This window comes from Rhinatrema bivittatum, chromosome 1 (genome assembly GCF_901001135.1).
Source record: "Rhinatrema bivittatum chromosome 1, aRhiBiv1.1, whole genome shotgun sequence".
NCBI classification, from domain to species: Eukaryota; Metazoa; Chordata; class Amphibia; order Gymnophiona; family Rhinatrematidae; genus Rhinatrema; species Rhinatrema bivittatum.
In genome coordinates this window covers 197,401,035-197,428,469 of record NC_042615.1, presented here as the reverse complement: position 1 = coordinate 197,428,469, position 27,435 = coordinate 197,401,035, and the positions used below count along the sequence as shown (strand labels likewise).

Sequence of the window (27,435 nt, the reverse complement as noted above, 5' to 3'; positions counted from 1 at the left end):
ATGGGAAAAGGACAAGAAAAAATAACTTTACATAAGAAAAAAGTGTTTTTTTGTTGTTTTTTTTTAATTATGTGTGGTGAGGAAAGAAGCATTTGGTTGGTTATGGTTACTCCTTTAGCTAAGGGAGGAGTGGGTCTCCCTTCTTAAGTGGTACTACTGGTGTGCATATGCACAAGATCTGTGGTTACATGAACTTTTCCTCCTGCCCGCTGGGTTAAACTGGAGGCAGAGGTGATTAAACATGAAACTGAGTATTTTAGTTTTTAGAGAGCAGGTTGGATCTCTGATTTTATAAATATCCTTTTTATTCCTCAGGTTTGAGCTGCTTGGAAGACTGTCTATAAGATAGTTAAGGTTTCTCTGTCTTTCATCTTACACACCAACGTGGGGGAGGGACTTTATTAGGGCAATTGGTGAGGAAGCACAGAAATGGGCCATTAACCTTCCTGTTAGATTCACTCAACAGCTTCATAAGGGAGTGTTTAGATCTAAGGAGGGTCTATTTGCAGAGGTGAGTGTTTGTCTTTCTATAGGTACTGAGGCAATATTTAGCTTTCACGAATAATAAATTAGTTTCATTAAGCTGTCTGTTTAGAAAAAATGTTATTATGAAATGGGGAGAGTAGAACGATGATTTTGTTATTTTATAAGGCTCTGATTTTATTGTTCCTTCTTCACTTAAATGCATCGGTAAATGGCAAGAGGCGATTATACCAAAGGATTCCGAAAGCTTTTGGGAAGATACCTGGGAATATGCATCTCATTGTTGCATCTCTGAGTTTGGTTATTACTGTTGAAAGCACATGTGACTCCTGGGATATTAAATGTTTTTTATGGTCATCTGTATGTTTTTGTTTTCAATGTATTTTATATATGTTCACTTGGAAGCTGCCTAGAACATGGGATTGTGCTGCCTACAAATTTTTTAAAATATGTGATCAAGATTTTGGATTGATGTTGGCATGGCTATGGGAGTCCTGGTTCCTTCTTTCATCAATGGTGGGACTGTCCTTTGGTTCAGCCTTATTGGAAGGAAATTAATTATATTGATTAGTTAGCTGGGACTGACATTCCCTGATCAATATCGGTGGGTTTTTGTTTTTTTTTTTTATAGAAGCCTGCTTTCAGGAAAATGTTCCTTAAACTAGATATATTTAAAGCAGTGTTTATTACTGGCTTCTAGTTTGGCACTTGCAAAATATTGGAAAAGGTCTTCCCCTTCTGTCTGGGTTAACTGGTTATGAAATTTTTCCAAAGTGGCAAAGATGAAGGAATTAATTTGTGGATTAAGAAATCAGCAGGATCAGTTTCTTAGTGTCTGAGTTCCCTTTTTTTTTTTTTGTTAGGCTTCTTTATCTTTGTTCTTTTTCTTCCCTCCTTTTCTCTCATCGGGATTTATACAACTTTTAATTTATTACATTCTTATTGTATTTTCTTGTTTCATTTTTATACTTTGTTTTGATTTTTATTTTCTTATTTATGTTTGTATGGAGGCGTTATTTCATTTTGACAAATGCATTATTCAGTTTTAAATTTTCTTTTCTTGTTGGTTTTTATGCACAGCTTGTAGTATTATGAAATGTTAATAAAAATATTGAATACAAAATAACTGCTTAAATAATGCAAACAAAAGGCTGGGTTGATGCCCAAAATATTTATAATCAGAGGTAGATGAACCTTTTACTTTCCAATTAATTTTAAAATCACAAAGGTTTCACAATTTTAGGTACTAACTACTACAAATAAAGTGCTACTGATGATTCTTTACATATGTACTCAATGATTTTATATTTTTTAAATGTGAATCTTGAAAGTGAAGAAAATACTTCAGACGGTCCAAATGCAAAATAATTAATTTTAACCAAAAATATTTCCCAGATAAGGCAGCCCAAAGACCCAATTTTGAATGTGAATTTCTGAGATGACCTGCAAGAAGCACATGCAGAGAACAAGAAGATAGAAAGATTAACAAATATACATTTTATTCTAACTCTGATATAGTCACATGCACTCAATATAAAAGAGACTTAGTGAGGCTAAGCCTTCTCAAAGCCAGGATCTCTGGGTTCTAAAAATTCCCTCTCTTCCCTGCCTATGTACCTTTTTCCTCTTCGGTATAAGCTGAAAGCAGAACAGACAGTAGGATGGAGACCAAGGCAGGAGGCAGGAGGAAGCTTTCTGCTACCTGCTGCTAATTCCCCACCTCTGGCTGATTCTGTTAGCTAGAAACAAACATTTTTTCCTCTTCCTGCTGGGATTATCAGATGAAAGCAAGAGTAAGTGTGTGTGAAGGTGGGTAGAGGCACAGAGAGGAGACAGCCACCGATTGTGAAATGGGGGGCAGGATGGGGGACAGTGAGAGGAGAGAGAGCTATAAAGTAAGAGTGAGGGGGAAGATTAAGAATGTGGGGGAGAAAATGTGAGTTTGTGAGGGGAAGAGCAAAAATGTGGAAGGAGAGAGAAAGAATTAAGAATGGGAAGAGGAGTAAGGAAGGGGAAGGAGCAAGATTGGGGAAGAGAGAAGAACAAGAGATTGTGAGTAAGGAGGCAGTGAGAAGTGAGGGCAAAAATATGGGGTGGAAAAGCAAGAGGAGATTAAGGATGGGAAAAGGACAAGTAAGGCAAAGGAGCAAGATGAGGAGAGAGGGAAAGGGATAGCAAAAGTGGGGATGGGGCAGAGTGAGTGGAAGAGGAAGAAAAAGGGAAGAGAGAAGACCAGGGATAGAAGGAAATAGAGAAGGAGATGACCTTGGATTGGGGAGCAAGCAAGAAGAGGGAGAAAACAAGATGGGAGGATGAAGGGAATACCAAGAGGGAGGGGGAAAAGTGGGTGGGAGAGGAAATTGAGAAGGCCCTGAACTTGGGGGAGGGATGGGAAAGAAATCCAGGATAATACAGGATGAAGAGGAAGAGGAACAGTGAAAGGAGAACAGCTAGGAATAGGAAGAGGATTCAGGGACAGAAAAAAGAAGAAAGAGAGAATTGTTCAAGAAAAGAGATGAAGAAAGTGAGAGAAATGTAAAAGAAAAAGAGGACACAAGGGAAACCCCCCAAAAATGTAATAGACAAGGTCAGAGAATGAGAAAAAAAAAAGATGCAGAGCCAGAAAATTAAGCTAGAGAGAAAGATTGCAAACTATTTATAAGATAAAGAAAAAGAAGAAAAAAGTTATTTGGGGGTGCAGGAGAAGAGAAAATCCCACCAATGCCCCTCTGCTTCAGTCTTCATAAAAAAAAAAAAAAAAAAAGAGAGTCAACAGCCACCTGTGGATATGGTGAACGAAAATCTACAGTAAACCAGCCTCAGAGAACCCTCTTCTTAAGCTTAGTTAACCAAAGAACAGGTTTTCTCTCACCTGAATGAGCTAACCCTTCTGCTTTGGCCAAAAATAAAGAAAACAGAATGCCATTGATTGGGTCCGGTCTGCAATTGGCAGCTTCTGTTCCTGTTGTTGCCGTTACATGTTATTGCTTTCATACACACATATAAACATGCACATTATTAGAGTCCTTTCAAGGCTGAATACTCTGTTCATGCCTGTCCAAATTACCTAGCAAATATCGGTAGAAGCAAAGTTGCTTACCTGTAACAAGTGTTCTCCAAGGACAGCAGGATGTTAGTCCTCATACATGGGTGACATTATCAAATGGAGCCCTAATGCAGAAAATTTATGTCAAAGTTTCTAAAATTTTGACTAGAACATAAGAAATTGCCATGCTGGGTCAGACACACTGAGCATGCCCAGCATGCCCTATACCAGTCTTGTAACAGAATTATAATTAAAACAAAAAATAGGAGAAACAACTCTGCGGAGGGGGGGCGGGTTTTGTAAGGACTAATAATTTGCTGACCTTGGTGAACACCTGTTACAGATAAGCAACGCTGCTTTCTCCGAAGTCAAGCAGGATGGTAGTCCCCATGCATGGGTGAATCCCTAGCTACAAACTGCTCCCCAACACAAAAGGAGACCAAAAGATACCCAAACAGATGCCAACGGGTGCAACAATGCTTTGATAACAGAGGGGGAGACAGCCTGAACCCAAACAACGGGCCCTAGCCAGGGAGAGTTAGGTTCTACACCTCAAACAGGTTCCAAAGGACAGACCTACTGTCGTGTTGGCCATCCCTAACCAGACAATAGTGCAATGTGAATGGGTGGAGAGAACTCCAAGTCACAGCCTTGCAGATCTCTAGGGAACTGCTTGCAAGTGGGACGACGCTGTCATGGCTCTGACAGAATAAGCCATGACATGACCCCCAAGATGCAGTCCCGCCTGAGCATAAGAGGAGATGCAATCTGCTAGACAACTGGATAGTGTCTGTTTGCAATGGCAAAGCCCAATCTATTCTAATCAAAAGAAATAAAAAGTTGAGTTGACTGTCTAAGGGCTTTTGTCCACTCCAGAAAGAAGGCTAAGACTCGCTTGCGGTCCAAACCAATCAGGGCTTAATCGCCTTGGTGCAAATGGGCCTGGGAATGAATATTGGCAGGATAATGGACTGTTTAAGATGGAAGTCCATCACCACCTTAGGCAGGATCCTTAGGCAAGACCACACTATCATGATAAAATTTGGTACAAGGTGGATAAGTCACTAAGGTCTAGAGCTCACTGACCCTGTGCTGGTGCTTCAGGTCACATGTGTGCAGCAGCTGAAAAGGAGCTTTCATCAGCTGAGCTAGCATCAGGCTGAAGTCCCAAGACAAAGCGGGAGGCCTTAGGAAGGCTTCAATTGAAGCAGGCCCCGCATGAACCATACAACTATAGGCTGTACAGAGATGGGTGTACCATCTACAACTTGGTGGTATACCCCAATTGCACTGAGATGAACTCTAATGGAGTTCGTTTTTAAGCAAGCTTCTGATAGGTGTAGAAGGTAATCAAGCAGTTTTTGTGTGGGGCAAGAAAAGATCTAGGACCTTCTGCTCACACCACAAGGAAAACCTTCTCCACTTCAGGCCATAGGACTTTCTAGTGGAAGGCTTTCTAGAAGCCACCAGGACCTGAGATACATCCTCAGAGATCGAGCTGTTGCAGGATTACCCTCTCATCATCCAGGCTGTGAGCGACAGGGCCTGGAGGTTATGATGCCGCTTCTTGCCTCAATCTTGCATGATGAGATCTGGGGAAGTTCTCAGACTGATTGGTCTCCGGATGGACAATTCCTGTAGAAGTGAAAATCAGACCTGTCTCGACCAATGAGGAACTACGAGGATCATAGTCCCCTTGTCCTCACAAAGCTTCAAGAGAATATTCGCCACTAAGGGAATCTGAGGATACATGTACAAGACGACCCCTGCCCCAATGACAGACAAGGGCGGCTGAAGCTGGTTTGCCATCTGACCTGTACAGGGAGCATAGCTGAGGTACTTTCCTATTGCAAGGGAACAAGAACATATCTACGTCCGGGCTTCTCAAGAGGCAGAATATCCGATTCGCTACCTCCTGGTCCAGGGACCACTCATGGGGTCTGAAGGCTCATCTCAGCCTGTCCGCGACCACATTCTCTGTCCTGGCCAGGTACGTGGCCCTGGACACCATCCCTTGGAACAGGGCCCATGACCAGATCTGGACTGCTTCCTGACACAGGAGGTACGATACTGTGCCTCCCCTGCTTGTTGACATACCACATAGCTAACTGGTTATCAGTTTGGATCAGAACAACTTTGTTGGACAGCCGATCTCTGAAAGCCCATAGCACATACCTGATCGCTTGAAGCTCCAGGAAATTGATTTGACAAGAGTGTTCCTGAGCAGACCAGAGACCCTGGGTGCTTAACCCATCTACACGAGCTCCCCACCCCAGGGTGGACACATCCGTGGATAGGACAATTTGGGTAGGGAGACTTTCAAAAAAGATCCCCCATTACATATTTGAAAGTACCCACCACCAGGACAATGAGTCCCAGAGAGACGGGGTGACTCAGATGCAATCCTGGAGGTTCTGAGTGGCCTGGAGCCACTAAGACCTCAGGGTCTATTGGGCTCTGACCATGTGAAAACGTGCCAAGAGAGTGACATGGATGGTTGCGGCCATATGGCTCAACAGTCTCAACATGTGCCAGGCTGATCTCAATTTGAGTGTATGTATCCTTTAAGCTTGAGGGAACATAGCCAGTACCTTTTTTTGTAAAAAGGGGGTTCAAGGTGCCCAGGGAAACCATCTTGAACTTTTATTTTTTTAGAATCTTGTTCAAGGCTCCTAGGTCTAGGATGGGACAGATTCCTCCTGTTTTCTTTGGAATCAGGAAGTACCTGGAGTAGAATCCCCACCCTCTTTGCCCTGGTGTACGTGCTCAACCACCCTGGCTGTTAAGAGAGAGGACAGCTCCATTAGCAGTACCTCCCTATGCGCTACCAGCCCCCAAAACGGGCACGGAGGGCAGTTTGGCAGGACACAAAATAGGTTCAACTGATACCCTTGACGGACAATGGAAAAAATCCACTGGTCCGAGATTATACTGGGCCACTGGTTCGCAAAGAACCGCAGCCTGCCTCTGACCAGAGGCTCCAACGTCCTGAGTACGGGCAACTGGCCTACACTCCCTACAATCCGGTCAAAACCATGTCGCTGGAGTTAACTGGGGCACCACAATGGTGTTGATGGGGGAAAGGATAGTACTTCCTTTGGTGAAAGAAAGACTTCTTTGGCCCCTGTCTCACCAGCCTCCTAGAAGAGGATGACAGCTTCTGAATGCTGGTAAAGAATTGTTGGAGGGTTTCTTGTTGGTCCCCAAGTTAGGTCACAGCGCCCCTCACCCTATTTCCAAAGAGATTCTGCCCTGTACACGCACATCAGCAAGTCGTTCCTATACCTCTGGTTGGAGATCCGAAGCCTGCAGCCATGCCATTCTACAGGCATTGATTCCCGCTGCAGAGACTCTTGATGCTGTCTCAAAAACATGGTAGGTTGCCAGGACCTCAAGTCTTCCGCACTCCAGGCAGGCCCTTATGCACCAGCAACATGTACAGTTGGTAGGCAGCAATGTGGGCAATGAGCATGACACCTTGAAACACCTTCCATCTATCGCTCTGAGGTCCTTCCCCAGGGGCACTGAGGAATGAGTCCGTGAATGCTTTGCCCTTGAGGGCGGATTCGGCCCTCAAGGTGTTCTGAATAGATCGCAGTGACTTTGCACTGCTGAAATCCGGAGCATTTTATCTGCTGAAAGTGCTGCTGGACATAGTGTCGGTTTCTAAATGTTGTACCGTTCATAGGTTAACTTTACAACATTTTGATGAAGATTTAGCATTACATATGCAAATACCCCTGATGCAGCCCTATTGAAAGAGGGCGAAACTCAGCTGGAGTCTGGCTCATTGCATATATTGATTCTACACAAATTTTCACAGATTGGACATCTGGCTGCTTATTGTGTATTTCTGCTCTCACGGGCGGATTCGGCCACCACTGACAGGTGGGGCAGCAGCTCCTTAAGGAGCTTGTGCACCAGGACCGCCACGATATCCTTAGGAGGCTCCACAAACTGGAGGATCTCAAGCACTTTTGTGCCATCCTCCTCCATTAATAACTGAAATGGGATGGCTTCCATCATCAGCTTCATGTACCCTGCGAAGGTCAAGCCCTCAGGCAGAGTCTTTCTTTGCTCCTCTAGAGGAGAATAGTCTTTTGGGAGACCCTCGGAAGAGGACTCCAAAGCATCATCCCCCCAGGGTCATAGGGGTTCTCATCCTCTGCCTGGAAGGGATAGACTGTGGTTGGTCTTCGTCGCCCCTATCTGCCAACAGCACCAACAGAACAGACGGTCTCACTGATTTTGATTGCTCTGCGTCCATCAGTGCGGCTCCTTGATCCTTCGATGCTGCTGCTAGTTCAGACTTCAACTGAAAGAGCTGTTCCATCTTGTCAAGTCAAAGCAGATGTTCCTTTGGGGTCATCTGGGTGCTTCAGCAGCAATCCCAGATGTCATGTGATGCCCCCAGGCAGAAGCACATATTTCATGCGGATCAGTGATGCACATGGTCATCGGGCACTGCATACATCTCCAAAAACCGAATGTGGCCATGTCAGACAAAGCAAAAGGGGCACAAATCAAAAAAGATGGCAGCGGGCGTCGATGGCTGGTGGGCACAGAGGCACCGCTACCACTGGGAATCGACCTCGAAAGGAAACTTACCAGAATAACCAAAAACCTCGACTAGGAACAGTATGGGAATACACGAAAAATCTGCAAAAAACCATGAGACAAAGAAAAAGCTTTCCATAAGGCAAAACCAGCCAAAAGTAAGTTCACTCACACTGCGAGGCTTACAACTCCATGGAAAAAGAGAGACTGGAGAGGGACCCTGCATGGATGTGTAGTATAGGGCATGCTGGGCATACTCAGTGTGTTTAGTCAAAGTTCTAGAAACTTTGACAAGTTTTATGCATCAAGGCGCCATCTGATGATGCCACCCATGTTTGAGGACTAAAAGTCCTGCTTGTCCTCAGAAAATCCTTTGATCCATTGCCTGGCTGCCTTCAGACTATGGAGATTCCCATTTCTACCTTGGGCTATACATCAGTTTATTTTCATGCCAATAAGAAGATTCTGCAGGTGACTTAAATCTTCACATTCAAGTTTCTTGTTGGATATTCTTGAAACAGAAACAATGCTGCTGGGTGTAACTCCTCCCAGCCTTTTTTATGTTTGCCAGGCATGCTGCAAGCATAGAAACCAGCTGATTCTTCTAACCTAACAAGAACTAAGCATTCTTGCACTATGATGTCCACCCCTGTACTAGATTAACACTAACGAGATGTGCATTCCATTTACAATCTTTTATCATCACTGTACAAATTACTAGAACAGACATTTTACAAGCTAAAAGGAGCAACAAAAGTTAATCTGACCACTAATGCAGGTATGAGAGTGCCAAAACAGTGCCAATGCCAGGTCTGTTGGCTGCCTTCTGAGTGGGAAGCATTTCTTTTTAACATTTATTAGTTTGGATATGGATTCTTCTTTTTAAAATTCACATTAGAATTGGCTCTTAGGGCTGCCTTCTCAGCAATGTTTTGTTAAAATTAATTAACCTGGGTATGAATTTTATAAGATTTTCTTCACTTTTAAGATTCACATTTAAAAATTATAAAAAGTCCTTGGGTACATGATTATATGTAAGGAATCAATAGCACTGTAGGGAAAATGCCAGTGGACCTAAAGAGGATGTACTTTATGAACCTGAGGGCTAGTGCTATACAGTCTGAGTAAATGTGCAGGCTTAAGCAATGCAGACATGAAGTTTTTCAGTTATGCAATATTTTTGGCAACTTTATATGAAACTATTTTACACAAAGGAGAAAAGACCGTTTCTTCATATCAGAGAATTGTCATCACCTCCCAAATGATAGAACAATTCTGGTCCCCAACGAAGAAACTTTGTATCCTGCATGATACCAGCTATGAAATGGATATTGTTTTAATACTTGTTTAACTGATGGATGCTAATGAGCATAAGAATATTCATATGCATTGGTGCCCAGACATCATTTGCATACCACCAATCCTGTATATCCATAACAGGTGGCAATATCCATAAGAGGTAGCAATATCCAATCCGGATCAATGCTTGACCCTTATAGAACTGAATATTCAAGAGAGACTAGAGAAAACGACCAAGTTACCCAGATGTATTTGGGATGTCTGAGATTATCTGAATGGACATTATCCCAAAGAGCCTTTACTAAGGGCTTTTCCCCATGGCTTCTCCATGGATTCCCCAAGCTCTGCTTAGTCAGTTTTGTTAATAGAACTTATTGCAGGTCACTATAATCATGATTTGTCAGCTAAGACTGGGCTCCTAGCCTACTGGACACTACAGTGGACATTTCCAGGAGAAGAGGGAACCACATCTGTCTCGGCCAAAACAGTACTATGAACATTATGGATCCCCTGTCCCTTCTGAGTTTTACCAAGTTTTTGGCTAGCAGCGGTATGACAGAACACCCATACAGCAGACTTTTCCCCCAGTAAAAGGAATAAGCCTCTGCTGTTCGCCTGCCTTCTGATCTCCTCCTGAAGTGGAAGATTGATACCTTTCTGTACATTAAGACTGCAAACAAAGCCACCTCTTATAGTTCTAACTCAAAGCAGATTCTTTCAGCAACAGACTAATCTGGGGTCCACTCATGGGGATCTAGAAGGTATCAACTTTGCTATGTTGCTTTCCTTTCCCATCAGGTATGTGACCCTTAGGAATATGTAATCAAATCAACTCCGAAGAGAGCTAGCTGTATCCCATTTCTTGACATATGAGGTGGAACCCATTTCTCCCACCTTGTTCAATTAATATGTGACCACCTTGCTGCCAGTCTGAACTAGGACAATTCTGCTGATCATCAATTTCTGAAAGCCTTTAGTGCATTCAGTATAGACTAATCTCCAAGTGGTCAATGTAGCATCTTTGGTCTTGGAAGGACCAAGCACCATGGGTAGAGTTTATCCAGGAGAGCTCCCAAGCCTAGGTCTGATTCATCTGGGACCCGACTGTGGAATCTGAAAGGGTACGCCTTTTATCTAACTGGAGAACCACAAATTGAGTTTTCTGTGGCCTTTATTTAGTCCTGGAGTCCCTGAGTGGCCAAGTATCATAGGGACTTTAGGTCAAATACCCTTGTATCATGAGCAGAAAAACAGGACATTTTCCAAACATCTTAACTAGTGAGCTAAAAGAGATAAAACAAGAAAAACCTGACTGTAAAATATCAAATTGCTGACAAGTCACATCATCTGAAAAAACAACCAACATGGCAGCACCTTTGGCTTGGAGGGGATATCCTACTGCAATATGTACAAAATCAAGCTGAGGAGGAATGGGTCCTGCCCTGCACAGGAAATCCCCACAAAAGCTTAAAAACAGTCCGAAGAAGCAATGAAAAAGCACTCCAACCCAACAAAGTAGGTCACATGAGGCAGTGTGGCTCATTGTACTTGCCTGTCAAAGAAAAAAAGAGGCTTATATTCAGGCTTTAAAAGTAGGATAGAGGATGTCAAGAAAAATAAATTCTGGTGTACCTCAAGGCTCTTCTCGTCCATCTTGTTCAACATATATCTAATACTTCTCTGTTGATATGCAAGCCTTTTCTCTTCTGTTGGCAAACCACGGAAGCTGAAGGGCCTGCATCAGCACTCCTCACTGAAAGGCCTACATTAGCACTTTTCGCTGAGTTTGCATAAACATTCTCAGTATTTTGCTTATCTCGTTCTGAACAGACACAGAGTCTGCATTTCTTAAGCTCTTGTTTTTACAGACTTTACTCAGCCTCTTGTCCTAGATACAGTATGCTTGCTTGATACAGAAACCGGCACAGCATGATAGATTGTAGCCATAGCAACGTAGGCATGCACGCAGACAACGTAGGCATGCATGCAGCATGTAGGACGTATTAACCAATCATATACTGTATAGTAGATGCTGTGGAATTCTGTAACTCGATATAATAAAAACAACATCCTCAGACTGGGATCAGATGATGATCAGAGGATGATGGCCCCATAAGAATCCTGTCTGACGTGTCTCTCCTTTCCCTGCGTCGCTACACTTCTCTGTCATCTTCTCACCAATCTCAATATCCAATTCAAAATTTATGCAGATGATATCCAGTTTTTCATACCATATTCCATATCATTGTCAAATACTCTTGCAACTGTATGTCTCTATATCAAAACAATCAATTCATGGTTATCCCACCACCATCTTAAATTAAACACTGCCAAAACTGAAATCCTGCACTTATCAACCATCCCTCACTCTACCTGTAGTCCTCCCCCTCAATTACTCTTAGATGATGTACCAATTCTCATTGGGTCTAAAGCTCGAAATCTTGGGAGTAATTATCAATTCACGATTATCTATATCCCATCAAATCTCTGCTACAGTAAGAAATTATTTACAAACTTCACATGTTAAAACGTCTCCATCCTTTGCTATTTCCCAACAACTTCCATACTGTTCTCCAATCCCTCAATCTTACAGGAATTCATTACTGCAATGCCCTCCCCTCTATCTTGGTCTCCCTGACAATGCATTACACCAATTCAAAACAAAGCTGCACACATCCTGACAGGCACCTCCAGGAAAGAACACACATCCCCAGTTCTACACTCGCCTCACTGGCTTCCAGTCAAATATAGAATACAATACAAAATCCTGTTTGTTATACATAACCTAATTCATAATGACTCTTCAACGTGGCTATGCACATTTCTTCGTATTTATCAATCCAGCAGACAACTACGCTCTTTGCACAAAGCTCTCCTTGAAGTCCCATTTATCTGCCTTGCCATACTAGACATCACAACACGACACACATTCTCCGTTGCAGGCCGCTTAGTCTGGAATTTACTAACTGACCAGTTAAGGTAAATAGTATCACACAGAGATTTTAAAAAAAAAAACAAAAAAAAAAAAACTTAAAAACCTTATTCTCCAAAGCCTTCAGCTCCCTCCCTACTTCTCAATAGATCCCATCACTGACCCTCCTCCTCTGACCCGCTCCTCAGGTTTTTCCAATTTAAATAGTTTATCTCATTTAAGATTTTTGTTGCGTTTTTATGTTTCAATTTTTAATTATGTATATTTTTATATGTAAACCATTTTGACCGAACATTCTAGTTATAAAAGCGGTATATAAACCCTTTTAAATATATAAAATAAAAATAATGAATTTAAAATCAGATAAAAAAAATTTAGAAAGACAACTACAAATTCCAAAATCAAACGTAACAGAGAACAGACTGTTTTAGGCCTTTAGCAATTAGACATGTGTAATATAACTAAGTTGCCTTATGAACCAGAAATGAACTTGTAATAAACTGATAAAGTATTTTTAAGAAGAAATGAGGCATAGAACCATCCACTATTAAAAAATATTGCCCAAACAGCACATTCCATAATAAGGCATTACCATTAATATTGTCACAGTAGTAGAAGTGTTCATCATTTAGAGAAGGACATGCTGAAACCAAATCCTGCAGGCCTGCTCCAGTTACAATAAGACAACCAGAAAGATTAAGGTGTTCCAGATGAGGCAATCCTCCTCCCAGAGTCAACGCCCTGTTATTAGAGACACAAACAAAACCATGCATTGTTGTTACAAAGATCAAATGCTGCACGTATGTCACAAGCTAAGTCTTTAAAAATATGTTTCTCTAAAAAGTAGCCTTTCATGTTTCTCACTGGATGAGTTGTCAGCTAACCCATTTGACACCTGAAGTCAAAGTTCAAAGTTAAATAAGAAAATCCTTTTGACATCCAGGCATTTATTTCCAAGCTGATCCCAGTTTTTGAGGAGTTTGATAAGTATTTTCTCTCCCAATTCCACTGTACATTTTTTCATTTCTACTTAACTGAATTACAATGTTACTATATTTGTAACAATACTGTGTTTTGTAATTGTTTTCTATAAAATATTCTATATAAAACTGCAGTGCATTGTATTATTCAGCATATACAAATTATAGTTAAGATCATTGTTAGCAAGTTTGCGCTGTCCAATTTGGATCAAAATACGTTTTTGCCATCATTAGGCTTTATGAAAAAACAAAAACAAATGATAGCAATGTAGGAATATTCTAGCATAGGGGAGGGGGGGTGATTTAAACTTTACAATAAAGTAAAACTCAAATCTCCAGGCCTGCCCCCATGCTCCTTACACCCACTCCTACAATCATGGTACAAACTCAGAAAAAATTCCATAAGTTAGATGCAAAGATAAGTTGCTTTCTTTTCGTATGTCAATGCATCCAAAAAGAAATGGAGGACTAGTCTAATGGTTAGAGCAGTTAGCTATGAACCAGGGAAAATCCCACTGCCGCTTCTTGTGACCTTGGGCAAGTCATGTCATCCTCCATTAGCTCAGGTACAAACAGAGTGTGAGCCCTCTAAGGATAGAGAAACACCTACAGTACCTGAATGTAATCTGCTTTAGAGTGCCAAAAAGTGGAACATAAATCAAATAAACAAACTTAAAAAATGCAGCTTACAGACTAATACTGTTTACTAAGAGAAAACTTTATGGTTACCAATGGTGACCAGAAATATGAAGAGGACTTGCTGGTGCCTCATACTTTCAAAAGACTACAGAGAGAACGCTTTCCATAGAAACTACCTCTCCACCTCCTCTCTACTGCCCCTTCCGGTTATCAACATGAGTTATTCTCTCCAATCGGCAGCAGGAGAAAGTGGTAACAGCAGTACTTAATAGAAGTACTCCCTGCACTTGCTGGCATGATAGTGCAACAACTTTCAGTGTGAAAGGGAACACCAAAAAAATAAGCAAAGCCGAGGGAAACAACTAAAAGAGAAAAGGGTATTGGAGAAACAGAAAATGTGTTACTACATGTTACTGTATTTCAGGTGCCCCTACCTACACTACACTAGCTAACAATATTACCTGTTAGCTTGACCACCTACACTGTTTTACCTCTGGTCTTTACCTTTTCTTGCCCTATCATTTCCCATGGTGCTAAAGATATTTCCCATTTGTCACCTGTAGAAATATGACCGCAAGTAGAATATCATTCTGTACCTGTGAGGGAGAATATAAGAAACTCCCTCAGAACACCTTAAAGGACCAGCACAGCTAACTGTCCCAGTCTTCCTTAAGTCCCAAGCTAGCAAGGGGTTTATTTGTTATATTTGTATACCGTCATTCTATTATCAATCACAGCGGTTTACAGCAAAAACTTAAAAACATGTCAAAATAATAAAATCAATTAGTGAACAATCAGTTTACATAAAAAAGTTAGTAATATAACAATTTAAAACAAAGTCTCTAACTTTTCTGGATTTCTTAGTTAAAAGCTAATACAATACAAAATAGCATTTTTCAATTAGTTCTCTCTCTCTACATTGCCATATTTCTGATAATTCTCTTAGTTTGCATTACTTTTATAAGCCAGTTTGAACAGCCATGTTTTGAGTTTTTCTTGAATGCCGTAAAATTTCTCTGCGCTAACTCACTAGGGGGCCGATGTAATAAGACCTGCGACAAAACAGGCACTATTTATGAGCGCGAGTTTTGATCACCGCGCGGGGCTGAAGCTGCCGTTTCCATGGGATAGTAAAAAAAAAATAAAAAATTATGCAAATGATTTGTGCACAGAAATCCGCGTACACACGAAGAAATGTGCATACCTAAGTGCAGTTAGGCCCAATGTAATAAGTGGCTGCATCCACGCTGAAAAGCCACACCAATAATCCACACATAAAAGCGAGCAAGCGAGTCTCCCTATTAGTGAAAGTATGATCCTGGAATGTATTTTTAATTTTCTGAATAACTGTGCTGAAGAAAAAAAGAGAATTATTTTCATGGGTGGTAATATTGCATGGCAGCGAGAAGGGTACTCAGCACCCAGATTCGCATCCAGCTGACCGCCTACTTCAATGCCCGAGCGGCCAGAGTCCTGCTTAGCTAGGCACCTGAGCACCCTGAAAAGTTAGCAAGTAGCACATTTAAGACTAATCGGAGAAAATTCTTTTTCACTCAATGCACAATAAAGCTCTGGAATTTGTTGCCAGAGGATGTGGTTAGTGCAGCTGGGTTCAAAAAAGGTTTGGGGGGGGCACTATTGAGCGCGCGCAGGGGATGGACGTGTGAGGACTGAGCTCCTGACTGAGGGGTCCCTAAACCCTGATTATATGCACGCACGTTTGATTTTTGGACTCTCGACTGTTGTTAATCTGGCACAGAGTTAATCGTGATGGCAGCGAAACGCAAAACAGCGGATTTAAAACAATACAGCTATCAAAAATTACTACCAGATCCACCCGCTGAAGGGGACTCGCTGATTCCTGGCTCCCAAGATGGCGATGGAGACGAGGAAAATCCGGTGGTCTCGGGCCCTGCCCTACAGATAGCTGATGTTATCAGCCGCGACGAGCTACGAGGGTGGTTTATGGACATTCGCAGGGATATGAAGCAACATAAAATGGAGCTCCTCGCCACGATGTCTGAGCTGAAGGAGGACATGGCAGCACTCGGGAATCGAGTTGATGAGCTAGAGCTCAGAGTCGAGGGCCATGCAGACAAAATGGCGTCGCACACTACGCATTATTTAAACCTGAAAAATGAAACCCAGGCTATACAGGACAAACTCGAGGATCTCGAGAATCGCTCGAGACGCAATAATATACGAATCCGAGGTGTCCCCGAGTCGGAGGACTATAAAGATGTGCCGGAGGTTGCTCGCAAAATCTGCTTGTTTTTTATCACTGGAGGTACTACACCGCAGTTAGCAGCATCTGCTTCGTCGGAGCCTGAACTTATTATTGACAGGGCGCACCGTGCGCTTGGTTTGAGATCTGATAATCAAGCGAGGGACATTATCTTATGCATCCGGGATTTTACACAGAAAACACGGATCTATGAAGCCGCTCGGGCGCAGAGCGTTTGGAAATGGGAGGGTCACAACATCTCCATTTATCAAGATCTGGCCCCCAGTACCTTACGCAAGCGTTTTGAATTACGGGAGGCCACCAGTGTGCTGCGGGGAGCCCAGATTCAGTATAGATGGACCTTTCCCTTTGGCTTGTTCTTCTCGCATCAAGGATCCTCATATCGGGTGAAATCTCTCTCAGAGGCAGCTGAAGCCTTGAAGTCGGCGGGACTCACAGTTAACTTTACGATCCCTAAGGCTCAGGCTGGCCCCTCTTCACGAGAGACTTATCCTCGTTGGCAAAGGGCGCCTAATGGACGTAGACGCCTTCGCCGACAGTCCTTGGCTCATGATACTACTTAGGATGATCAGGGCTGAATAAGGTTTCGAGGAGACTGTTGCTCACAAATTTAATATAACCTGTTTTCATTGGGATGTTTTTGAATATCTGCTGATGGTATATTGTTTCTGAGTGCTGCTTATCATAATCGTATTTCTGACGAATTTACTAGCTTGTTTTGTAGTTTGTATTTGTTGCTCTCTGATGTTCTGATTACAATATTGTTGCTGTATGTTAATTTAACAGGGTGAGCCCCTCTATGGGGCTCGGACTTGCTATATGTTGAACTCCGAGCGCGCTAAGGCCCCCAAGGGGAGGGTAATCTGCCAGACTGGTTTGGCAGAAGGTAAACATGTAACGGGGATTTTGGGGGAACACTACCATGTTCGTTTTCATGAATCTTGGAGGACAGCAGCTCTAGAGAACATTGGATTAATACGAAATGTGGGGAATGCATGTGGGGATGCTATATTAGCAATTTACTTAAGGTGTCATGCTTAGAATGCTAACTCTGAATGTCAAGGGCCTGCGGACTCATAGGAAGCGACAATTACTTTTCCAGGAATTGTGTAATTTGCGCATTGACTTGGCGCTGATTCAGGAGACGCACTTGAGACCTAGACACGTGAAGTATTTAAGCCATAAAAACTTCCCGACACAGATACATGCAGCCAGCTCCTTGGGTTCTAAATATGCAGGGGTAGCTATATTATTATCTGCGCACATCCCTCATGAAGTTTTAAATTCCTACACGGACCCTGATGGTCGCATAGCAATCTTAACCCTGCGATTGGGAAAGGTTTTACTAACGATTGTTAATGTTTACGCCCCCAACTCAGCCCAGCTGCAATTTATACGGGGTCTTGAGGCTTGTCTGACTCTCCATACAGATCACCAGTTGCTTGTGGGAGGCGACTTCAACCTAACCCTGAGGCCTCACTTAGATGCATCCCATGTGACGACTGTCTCTCAGGGGCCCACTAGACGCAGCCTTCTTCATTTACTGGAGTCATGGAATGTAGTTGATGTGTGGCGGCAGCGGTCTCCGAGATCTCGACAATATACATTTTACTCACAGGCCCATGCCTCATATACACGTATTGACTACCTCTTTGTTGATAAACGACTGCAGAATAATGTGCGCAGGGTGGAGATTGAACCGATCACTTGGAGTGATCATGCCCCGGTGTGGATGGATCTTAATCTGATGGAGACTCCCAGGGGCAACCGCTATTGGCGCCTCAATGAAAGCCTATTAGAGGATGAGCAGTATATCAAACAGGCAGAGCGGTCCTTACAAGAATTCTTTCACCACCAGGGCGCCGGCACCTCTCCACCTTCAATTATCTGGGAATGCTCCAAGGCCTTTATTCGTGGAGAGCTTATCTCCCGTGCGTCTTACTGTAAACGCCTAAGGGAAGAAAAACGGACAACGCTGCTTCGGGATATCACAGAACTCACACGTCAACACATGCGGAGCCCCAATGCCTCCATTTATAAAAAGCTGTCGGAGGTTCGGCATGCTCTGCAGTTATTGGATTCAGCGCAAATTGCTCATGCTTTGAATATTACGAGGCAAATGTACTTTGAGGGGGGCAATAAGGCCGGTCGCCTACTAGCTCGGCGACTTAAAGGAGTCTTGTTGCAAAACAGTATTGCCAAAATTAAGAACGCTCAGGGTCTCCTGATGACTGATACAGCGGATATCCAGCAGAGTTTCACTAACTTTTATGCTGAGCTTTATAAATCTCGACAAGACATTCAATTACAGGATATCGAAGATTACTTGGCAACAGTGGATCTGCCGACTCTAACGGAGTCCCAGCGAGCACTGTTGGATAAACCGATTACTTTGATGGAAGCTCATCAAGCAATTAAACTCCTCAAATCTGGCAAGGCTCCGGGGCTGGATGGCCTTACTAGTAAATACTATAAGACTTTTGCAGACACTTTGGTGTCACCTCTAGTTGCTATGTTTAACAGTTTGCGAAGTGGTGCGCACTTGGGGCCACAATCCAACACCGCCGGCATTTCAGTCATTGCTAAACCGGGAAAGGACCCTTCTCTTTGCGGGTCGTATAGGCCCATCTCCCTTATCAACCTGGATCTAAAACTGCTGGCCCGTATCCTTGCGGTGCGGCTTAACTCTCTGCTCCCGTCTCTAGTTCATACAGATCAAGCGGGCTTTATTCCAGGCCGGTCCGCCTCCGATAACGTGCGACGAGCAATAGATCTAATTTGGTGGACTCGAAAAGAAAACATTCCAAGTATCTTGTTGGCTGTCGACGCTGAAAAAGCGTTCGACATGGTTCATTGGCCTTTCCTCTTCCATACTCTTGCTAAGATGGGGTTCGGTGACTACTTTCTACAGTGGATCCATCAACTATAGACTGTCCAAAGGCCCAAGTGAAGGTCAATGGAGGCTATGGGGACAGTTTTCCTATCGAGCGAGGCACGAGACAGGGTTGCCCGCTATCGCCCCTGCTTTTTGCTCTTTTTTTGGAGCCCTTCACCACTATCGTCAGAGCAGCTACCGACATTACAGGAGTGCAACTGGGTGCCCATAATTATAAACTGACACTTTTCGCTGACGACATCCTTTTTACGTTAACTCATCCCCGCTCATCGCTACCTGCCGTGTTGACAGCCATTCAGCGATTTAGTGCGGTCTCGGGTTTCAAAGTCAACCTTGAGAAGTCGGAAATACTGAACCTAAACCTGCCTGCTCCATCTGTTCGAGATCTTCAGGGTAGCTTGCCTTTTCGTTGGACGGTTAAACCCTTAAAATACCTGGGAGTTTACTTGGGGGCAGATGTTCACCAATTGTATCACATTAATTATATACCGTTGCTTAAGGCTATTGAGAGTGATCTGCTCCGCTGGTACCAGACTCCTCATTCCTGGCTCGGGCGCATAGCCATCATCAAGATGAACGTCCTTCCTAGATTATTATATCTTTTTAATACGCTACCCATCTACTTGACCAATAGCATTCTTCGCACACTTCAGAGGAAGATATTTGATTTCATTTGGCGGAAAAGACCGCCCAGGGTGGCGCGGACAGTACTATATCGTTCCAAGGCCACGGGAGGTCTGGGAGTACCGAATTTGGAGTGGTACTACGCGGCTGCGCAGTTAAGGACGGTCATTCAACTACAAAATAGATCACTTAGTACAACACCTTGGCAAGATATTGAACAACATATAGTGGGGCACATGAGCCTTCGCGACCTGTTTTGGCAGCCTCGCCCGACGTGGCGCTTGGTGCTTACTATTTCTCCCCCCCTTGCCACTACAATCAAGGTGTGGACTCGCTGGAAGTTGAAGATCGTGGGATCTCGTCCGTACCATTTTTCATCGGGCCTCTTTCATAATACTCACTTTTCACCAGGTTTACCTAGCAATGCCTTTGCAGTGTGGAAATCCCTGGATATCTTGAACATCGGCGAGTTGTTAAAGGACAGTCGGTTAATACCATATCCAATCTTGCAAGCTAAATACCCGACGGTACAGTTGCCATTTTTGGAATATGCTCAATTGAGACATTTTATTGACACTATCCTAAAAAAAGATCAGCTGACCCCGACGAGGACCATGTTTGAATCATATTGTTCATCCGCCTATGGACTTAAAAAGTCAATCTCCAAAATCTATCTACTATTGCAGGGAGCGCCAACGACGAAGCTTGGGTGCTCCTCAGCTTGGGAAGCGGATCTTAATTTGAACTGGTCGGTGGAGGACTGGGAGGATCGCTTTTTGAATGCGCGCAGATGCTCTTTATCCGCAAACCTTCAAGAGCATTGTTTTAAGATGTTGTACCGATGGCATTATGTTCCTTCGAGGCTGTTTAAGATGTTTTCCACATCCTCTGCTGACTGTTGGCGCCAGTGTGGTCAACTAGGGACATATTTGCACATATGGTGGAGCTGTCCCATTGTTATTCCATTTTGGCAGGAGATTACCAAATGGCTTTCCTTGCTGGTGGGAAAGGAGGTGCCACTTGACCCTTCCTGTGCTCTTCTTGGCGCATCAATAGAAGGCATTTCCCTTCCTCTGCAGCGCCTCTGCCAACAGATATATATGGTGTCACGTCTCGCCTTGGCCCATAACTGGCGTAGCACTACTTTACCTGTTTTGAACATCATTGTTAAACGTCTCCATAAAATACAAGTTCTGGAACATATCATAGCTGTAAGGCGACATCGCATACCCTCCTATCAGGCTGTATGGAACCCTTTCATGCAGTGGTATGAGACTTATGACTCTCGCTAACCACTGGGGTCTGCAGACACCTTAGACATTCTTATTTTCTGTTTATTTTAAGTTATAACTTTGAGATGGTTAGCCTATTATTCATTCCTTGTACTACTGTTTTTCAATTGTAAGCGTCCCTAGCTCTTGAACGCAGTGTATAAAGCTAATTTACGATGCGTGATCCAATGATACCTATTGACCAATGACTGTAGTTTTAGTTGTATACGTGGTGGTGGGGGGGGGAGGGAGGGGGACAGATCACTTGTGTACCAGTATGATGTTGGAGGTTAAATGTACTCATGCGGAGGGTACACTGAATGCTTGTACTTCTCTTTGTTTGCTAATAAAAGCTTTAATACAAAAAAAAAAAAAAAGGTTTGGATAAGTTCTTGGAGGAGAAGTCCATTAACTGCTATTAATCAAGTTTACTTAGGGAATAGCCACTGCTATTAATTGCATTAGTAGCATGGGATCTTCTTAGTGTTTGGGTAATTGCCAAGTTTCTAGTTGCCTGGTTTGGCCTCTGTTGGAAACAGGATGCTGGGCTTGATGGACCCTTGGTCTGACCCAGCATGGCAATTTCTTATGTTCTTATGAAAAGCACCTAGCTGAGCGCCTATCTCAGTTCCCAACCAGCAAGCTTAGCTAGAAGCCTTTCTGGGTGCCCAAGTGACCAGAAAGGTGCCTAGCTAATTGCCAATCTTGCCACTCGGGTGCTGAGCTAGGCGCTCTTCTGGCCATGAATCTGGCTGCTCGGGTGCTGAGATAGGCACTCAGCTGGTCACGAAACTGGCAGCTCAGACACCGAGAAAAGTGCCTAGCGATGCTGGCCATTTGGGAGCCCAGAAAACCGTCTACCTAAGCTGGCTACTAGGACACCGACATAGGCGCTTAGCTAGGTGCTTTTCACGCCACCACGGTCAGGATACTTAACTCGTGCCCTGACCGTGGTAGTTTAAAAAAAAACAAAAAAAAAAAACCCTGCATTAAAAAATCCACACTAGCATTATCACTGCTCCCTGCATTGCCTATGATTAGATAATTGCCTCCTTTGCATGCCGTTAGCATGCATTCATGCAGGAAAAACCGCGGGTCAGTAAGCGCATTTGTATGCGCTTTTTTCCCTGCACACAGAATCCTTTTTTATTTATTTAATTCTTTTCTATACCGACATTCATGACATGTCATATCACATCGGTTCACATCAAACATGGGAGTTTAACTCAACAATAATCATAGCTAGAGAGCCATCGACAGAGTTAAGGGAAGTGGTAAGTAGTAAGTTACAAAGAATAAGGGTTACAGGAACTTGGAGGTTGGAAGAGAGTAAGGAGAGAGGAACAGTTGAGTTACAGTAAATATATGGAACAATAACAGTAAATATATGGAATAACAATGGTAAGAAGAACAGTTAAATGATATATGTTATGACAATCTACTAAATAAGGGAGCCCTGACCGACGTGCCGCAAATTGCGCAGTAGAGAGCAGCTCTACCGCGCATAAGCGGGCGAGCACGTCGGCAAGAGTGCCCGGAAAAAAAAATGGCGCTGGGTCGCTAGGAGCAGGAGCGGCGGCGAGCAGGAGCGGGAGGAGCAGTATCAGCGGCGACGACGAGCAGGAGCGGTGGCGGCGCACGAGGGAGGGAGGGAGGGAGGGACGGACAGCCCCCATCTGCCGGTTGTGGATGAGCTGAAAGGGGAGGGGAATGAGAGAGGGGGAGTGAGTGAGCTGAGGGGAGGGGAGGAGAGAGTGAGGGGAGGGGGGAGGCAGGAGAGAGTGAGCTGAGGGGAGGGGGATGGAGGAGTGAGGAGAGGGAGGGGGGAAGGTGAGAGGAGGGAGAATAGAGGGGGGAGGGAGGAGAGAGTGAGGGGAGGGGAGGGAGACTAGAGGGAGAGAGGGAGAATGAGGGGGAGGGAGTGGGAAGGAAATGGACCGAAAAATGTTTTTAAATGCGCCGGCGGCAGCGGCAACAACGAGCAGGAGCGGGAGGAGCAGTAGCAGCGGCGACGAGGAGCAGTAGTGGCGGCGCGCATGAGGGAGGGAGGGACAGCCCCCGTTATCGGTTGTGGATGAGCTGAAAAGGGAGGGGAATGAGAGAGTGAGGGGAGGGAGGAGAGAGTGAGGGGAGGGGGAGGGAGGAGAGGGGGGAAGGTGAGAGGGAGGGAGAATAGAGGGGAGAGGTGGGAGGGAGGGAGGACAGAGTGAGGTGAGGGGAGGGGGGAGGGAGACTAGAGGGCGGGAGGGAGAATGAGGGGGAGGGAGTGGGAAGGAAATGGACCGAAAACATTTTTTTAAATGTAGCCCGTTGTTACGGGCTTAACGGCTAGTATTATATAAAATAAATATGTAGAACAATATATAAAATATAGAATAAAGAATACAGAATGTAACTTTACCGCTTATATGGTTATTGATAGTTTGTGCTAAATATAAAAAAAAGGAGATAGAGCAGCTTTTAAACTAGAACAAAGGGGAAAGCAGACAGTCGCTCAGCAGCGCATAGGTCGGAGAGAGGTATCTTTAAAGGATACTAATGATGCATTAGAATTAGGGCATCCCGACAGTGAGGTTCCAATAATTAGAAAAGTAGTCCAAGTGCCTGTAACTAAAAACTCACCTGAGCTAAAAAATTCTAACTTATCCCTATCAATTAAAAAGCAGAATGAAAATACAAACAAAAAACTAACTTTGAAAAGTTTGTATGCTAATGCCAGAAGTCTAAGAAGTAAGATGGGAGAATTAGAATGTATAGCAGTGAATGATGACAGACTTAATTGGCATCTCAGAGACATGGTGGAAAGAGGACAACCAATAGGACAGTACTATACCGGGGTACAAATTATATCGCAATGACAGAGAGGAGCACTCGGGAGGCGGTGTGGCGCTTTATGTCTGGGATGGCATAGAGTCCAACAGGATAAACATCCTGCACGAGACTAAATACAAAATTGAATCTTTATGGGTAGAAATCCCTTGTGTGTCGGGGAAGACTATAGTAATAGGGGTATACTACCGTCCACCTGGTCAAGATGGTGAGACAGAGTGAAATGCTAAGAGAAATTAGGGAAGCTAGTGCAGTAATAATGGGAGACTTCAATTACCCAACAACAATGGTGCAGGAACAAATCTTCTATTCCACAGTGTTCTCAATATTTTATATCTTTATTAATTTCAAAGAAATATATACGGCAACTCCAAAGGTAAATCAAGGTAAATTTCTACAGGTCTACAGGGGAACCTGTAGAAATTTACCGTGATTTACCTTTGGAGTTGCCGTATATATTTCTTTGAAATTAATAAAGATATAAAATATTGAGAACACTGTGGAATAGAAGATTTGTTCCTGCACCATTGTTGTTGGACACTTGCTTATGTGCAAGGATTTTGCTTCGGGTCTTGTTTGGTTGTATACCTTATTTATTGAAGCATTAAATGGCTACTGATGATCAGACTTTTAGTTATTCTGAGGCAGCGGTGAATGCGGTGCTTACAGAGGTCCCGTTTTTCGCTGATTCATCTACAGAACCGCTTTCTATGACTTCATGGACTGATGTTATAAATGTCCAAAAACGCCTGACACGGGCTGAACTTCACTCGTCTACACTCATAGAATACTGCCGTGTAAGACGAATTCCGAGAGGCCTCCGCATACAAAAAGAGCCTCGCCTCCACACTGAAAACTCTTCCTTCCTCACTCGCTGGAATCAGATTTTAAATAAATGTTCTTTGGACCTGATGGTGCTGATTATTGAGACTAACAAGGATCTACTGGAGTCCCTACAGGAGGAACTAACACAGAAATTGGAGTTGATTAAACATTCCGCCACAGTACAAGTTTTTGACCAACAGCATAAGGAGTTTCAGGAGAACCTCACGAAATTCCGTAGTGATTTGAAAGCTGTGAAATACAGCAAATTTCAACGTGACAAGCCTGATTACAGGACTGGTTACGTATATAAATGGATGCAAAAGAAGCCACAGAAGAAGGTAACGTTTGCACAGGACACCTCGTCCTCAGAAGATTCATCGGGAGAAGAGATACAACGTGGCCGTGGGCAAGGCCGAAGAAACCGCAATTTTCCAATGCCGGCCCCGGAAGACTCTTCATTACCATCTGCTCCCTCCTCTGCACGATATGCCTCTATTGCGGCTTCTTTTTTAGACTCTGGTCAGACATCCCGGGAAACTCGCAGCACACGATCTCGTCCGGTCCAGTCATTTCAGAAAACTACACGAACACCTCGTCCTCCTCCGGATCCATGGCAGTAGTCCCTAAAACTGTTTTCAACCTGTCTGCACGCCAGCTAACGGACAGTGAACGGGGGGTTTTACATAAAGGATTATCCTTTGTTCCAACTAAGAAATGTGACTCTTTTGATGTACAGGTACATCTGCATCGTTTCTTGCGTACACTTAAACTGAAACTATTTTTCACTAATTTTCCTTCTCTTCCAGATGTGTCGGTAATTTCTAAAAAATCTCGGTGGATGCCTCCCGGGCCAGTGGACCCACTCGTAGAAGCCTTTGAATGTTTGGTTAGAAGAGATGCTCAAATGTTGGCATCTAGACAACAGTATATCCGATATTATTTGTCGAGACAGGAAGCCATTGCTATTAGTAACTTAGCCAATGATGACTCCATTGTGATAAAACCTGCGGACAAGGGGGGCGGGATTGTTATTTTAGACAGGACAGCATATGAAACTGAAGTATTACGGCAATTGAATGACTCTTCTTTCTACACATTATTGACTGAAGACCCCACTGACCAGCTTTTGAGGGAAATAAAAACGTTGGTTCAAGGGGCACTTGACTGTAACATCATTACCAATAGGGAAGGTAAATGTTTGGTAACAACACACCCGATTATGCCGGTTTTTTATACCCTCCCCAAAATCCATAAAACTTTAAATCACCCCCCTGGCCGCCCTATCGTTTCCGGTATAGGCTCTTTATTAGAGCCTTTATCCAAATTTGTGGACATCTTTCTAAAACCATTTGTGCCACACATTAGATCTTATGTGAGATTCATCGCACCTGATCTCCATCTTGTCCGAACTAAGAGTACCATCGGAGAAATTCTTTTTTGTTACTCTAGACGTCATTTCCTTATATTCTAACATTCCCCAAGCGGATGCCCTACGGGTTATAGAAAATGTGTTAGACTCACGCCCAGTACCCCACCGAGTCCCCACATCTTTTTTGTTAGAAATTTCAAAATTGGCACTTACAAAAAAATTTTTTAGTTTCAATAATAAATACTACCAGCAGATTAAAGGCACTGCAATGGGGGCCACTATGGCCCCCAGCCTAGCATGTCTGTATATGGACCATTTCAAGACCTCGTTAATCTACCCTTCAGAGTGGTCACCTTTCATATACCTGTGGCTCCGATTCATAGATGATGTGTTTTTATTATGGGTTGGTACTGATATTCAGTTTTATATGTTTGTGGACTGGGTCAACTCCCTTAATCCTCATTTACAATTCAACTTCTGTATCCATCCATTGGAAATTTCATTTTTGGATATACTTATTTCAGTGGCAGAGGATCATTTTGTGACCACCTTGTATCGGAAGGACACTGACCGTAACACATTATTGACATACTCCAGCTGTCATCCGAGGGCACTCCGCAATAATATTCCAACGGGCCAATTTCTACGTCTGCGTAGACTTTGCTCATCCAGGTCTGAATTTGTGATACAATCCAAATACATTACTGATAGATTCCTTCAGAGAGGCTATCCGGCCCGGATTGTCAAAAAAGCGTTTAAACTAGCTTTATATTCAAAGAGCTTTAATAATGTCCACACTACTAATTTTATTTAAAAGATTCTTATATACCGCATATACTCACAATGGTGGATCTAGGCGGTTTACAAAATTAACACACACAAAATCAATTAAAATTATATAAAGAAAGGACAATTATATAGAAAAGAATAGTGGGAAAATAACAAAAAAATACAAACCAGTTTAATAGTCGTTTACAAGAAATTAACTCTGGGGGTTTGGAAAAGCCAAAACAAAATAAGTAGGTTTTTATTGCTTTTTTGAAGTCATGCTTGTTAATAAGTTCACGGATATGGCTGGGTATAGAATTCCATAATTTGGGACCGGCAACAGAGAAAGCACAGTTTCTAGTTAAATCCAGACGAGCTGTTTTTTATAGTGGGTACTTGGAGAATAATTTTTTTCAGAGGAATGAAAATAGCGTGGTGGTTGGTACAGTCGAAGTGTGGAACATAACCATATGGAGGAAGTATTATGGAGCAAAGAGTGAATTATTGTCAGGATTTTATATTGAATTTGTTGTCGAATTGGTAACCAATGAAGTTGTTTAAGTACAGGAGTTATGTGGGCTTTACGTATTGGTAAGGAGTCAGGCGGCACAGTTTTGAATTTGTTGAAGAGGTTGTATCAAGTATTCAGGGAGACCGATGTACAGAGAATTA

General features: G+C 43.3%; 1 protein-coding gene across 4 annotated transcripts in view; it reads right to left on the bottom strand.

The window, feature by feature from the left end:
• The window catches only part of FBXL5 (F-box and leucine rich repeat protein 5), a 251,460-nt gene that overhangs the window by 49,591 nt on the left and 174,434 nt on the right, over window positions 1-27,435 (bottom strand). Inside the window, exons 10-11 of one of the 4 annotated variants that reach the window (XM_029590712.1) lie at window positions 26,015-26,116; window positions 12,910-13,058 (exon numbers count right to left, since the gene is read on the bottom strand). The exons of 1 other annotated variant lie outside the window; for it this stretch is intronic. In XM_029590712.1, the coding sequence (XP_029446572.1) occupies window positions 12,910-13,058; window positions 26,015-26,116 (251 nt within the window). Of the gene's footprint in view, window positions 1-12,909; window positions 13,059-26,014; window positions 26,117-27,435 lie in introns of those variants that run through there. 2 more of the 4 variants (XM_029590722.1, XR_003854714.1) reach the window with 2 other exon arrangements.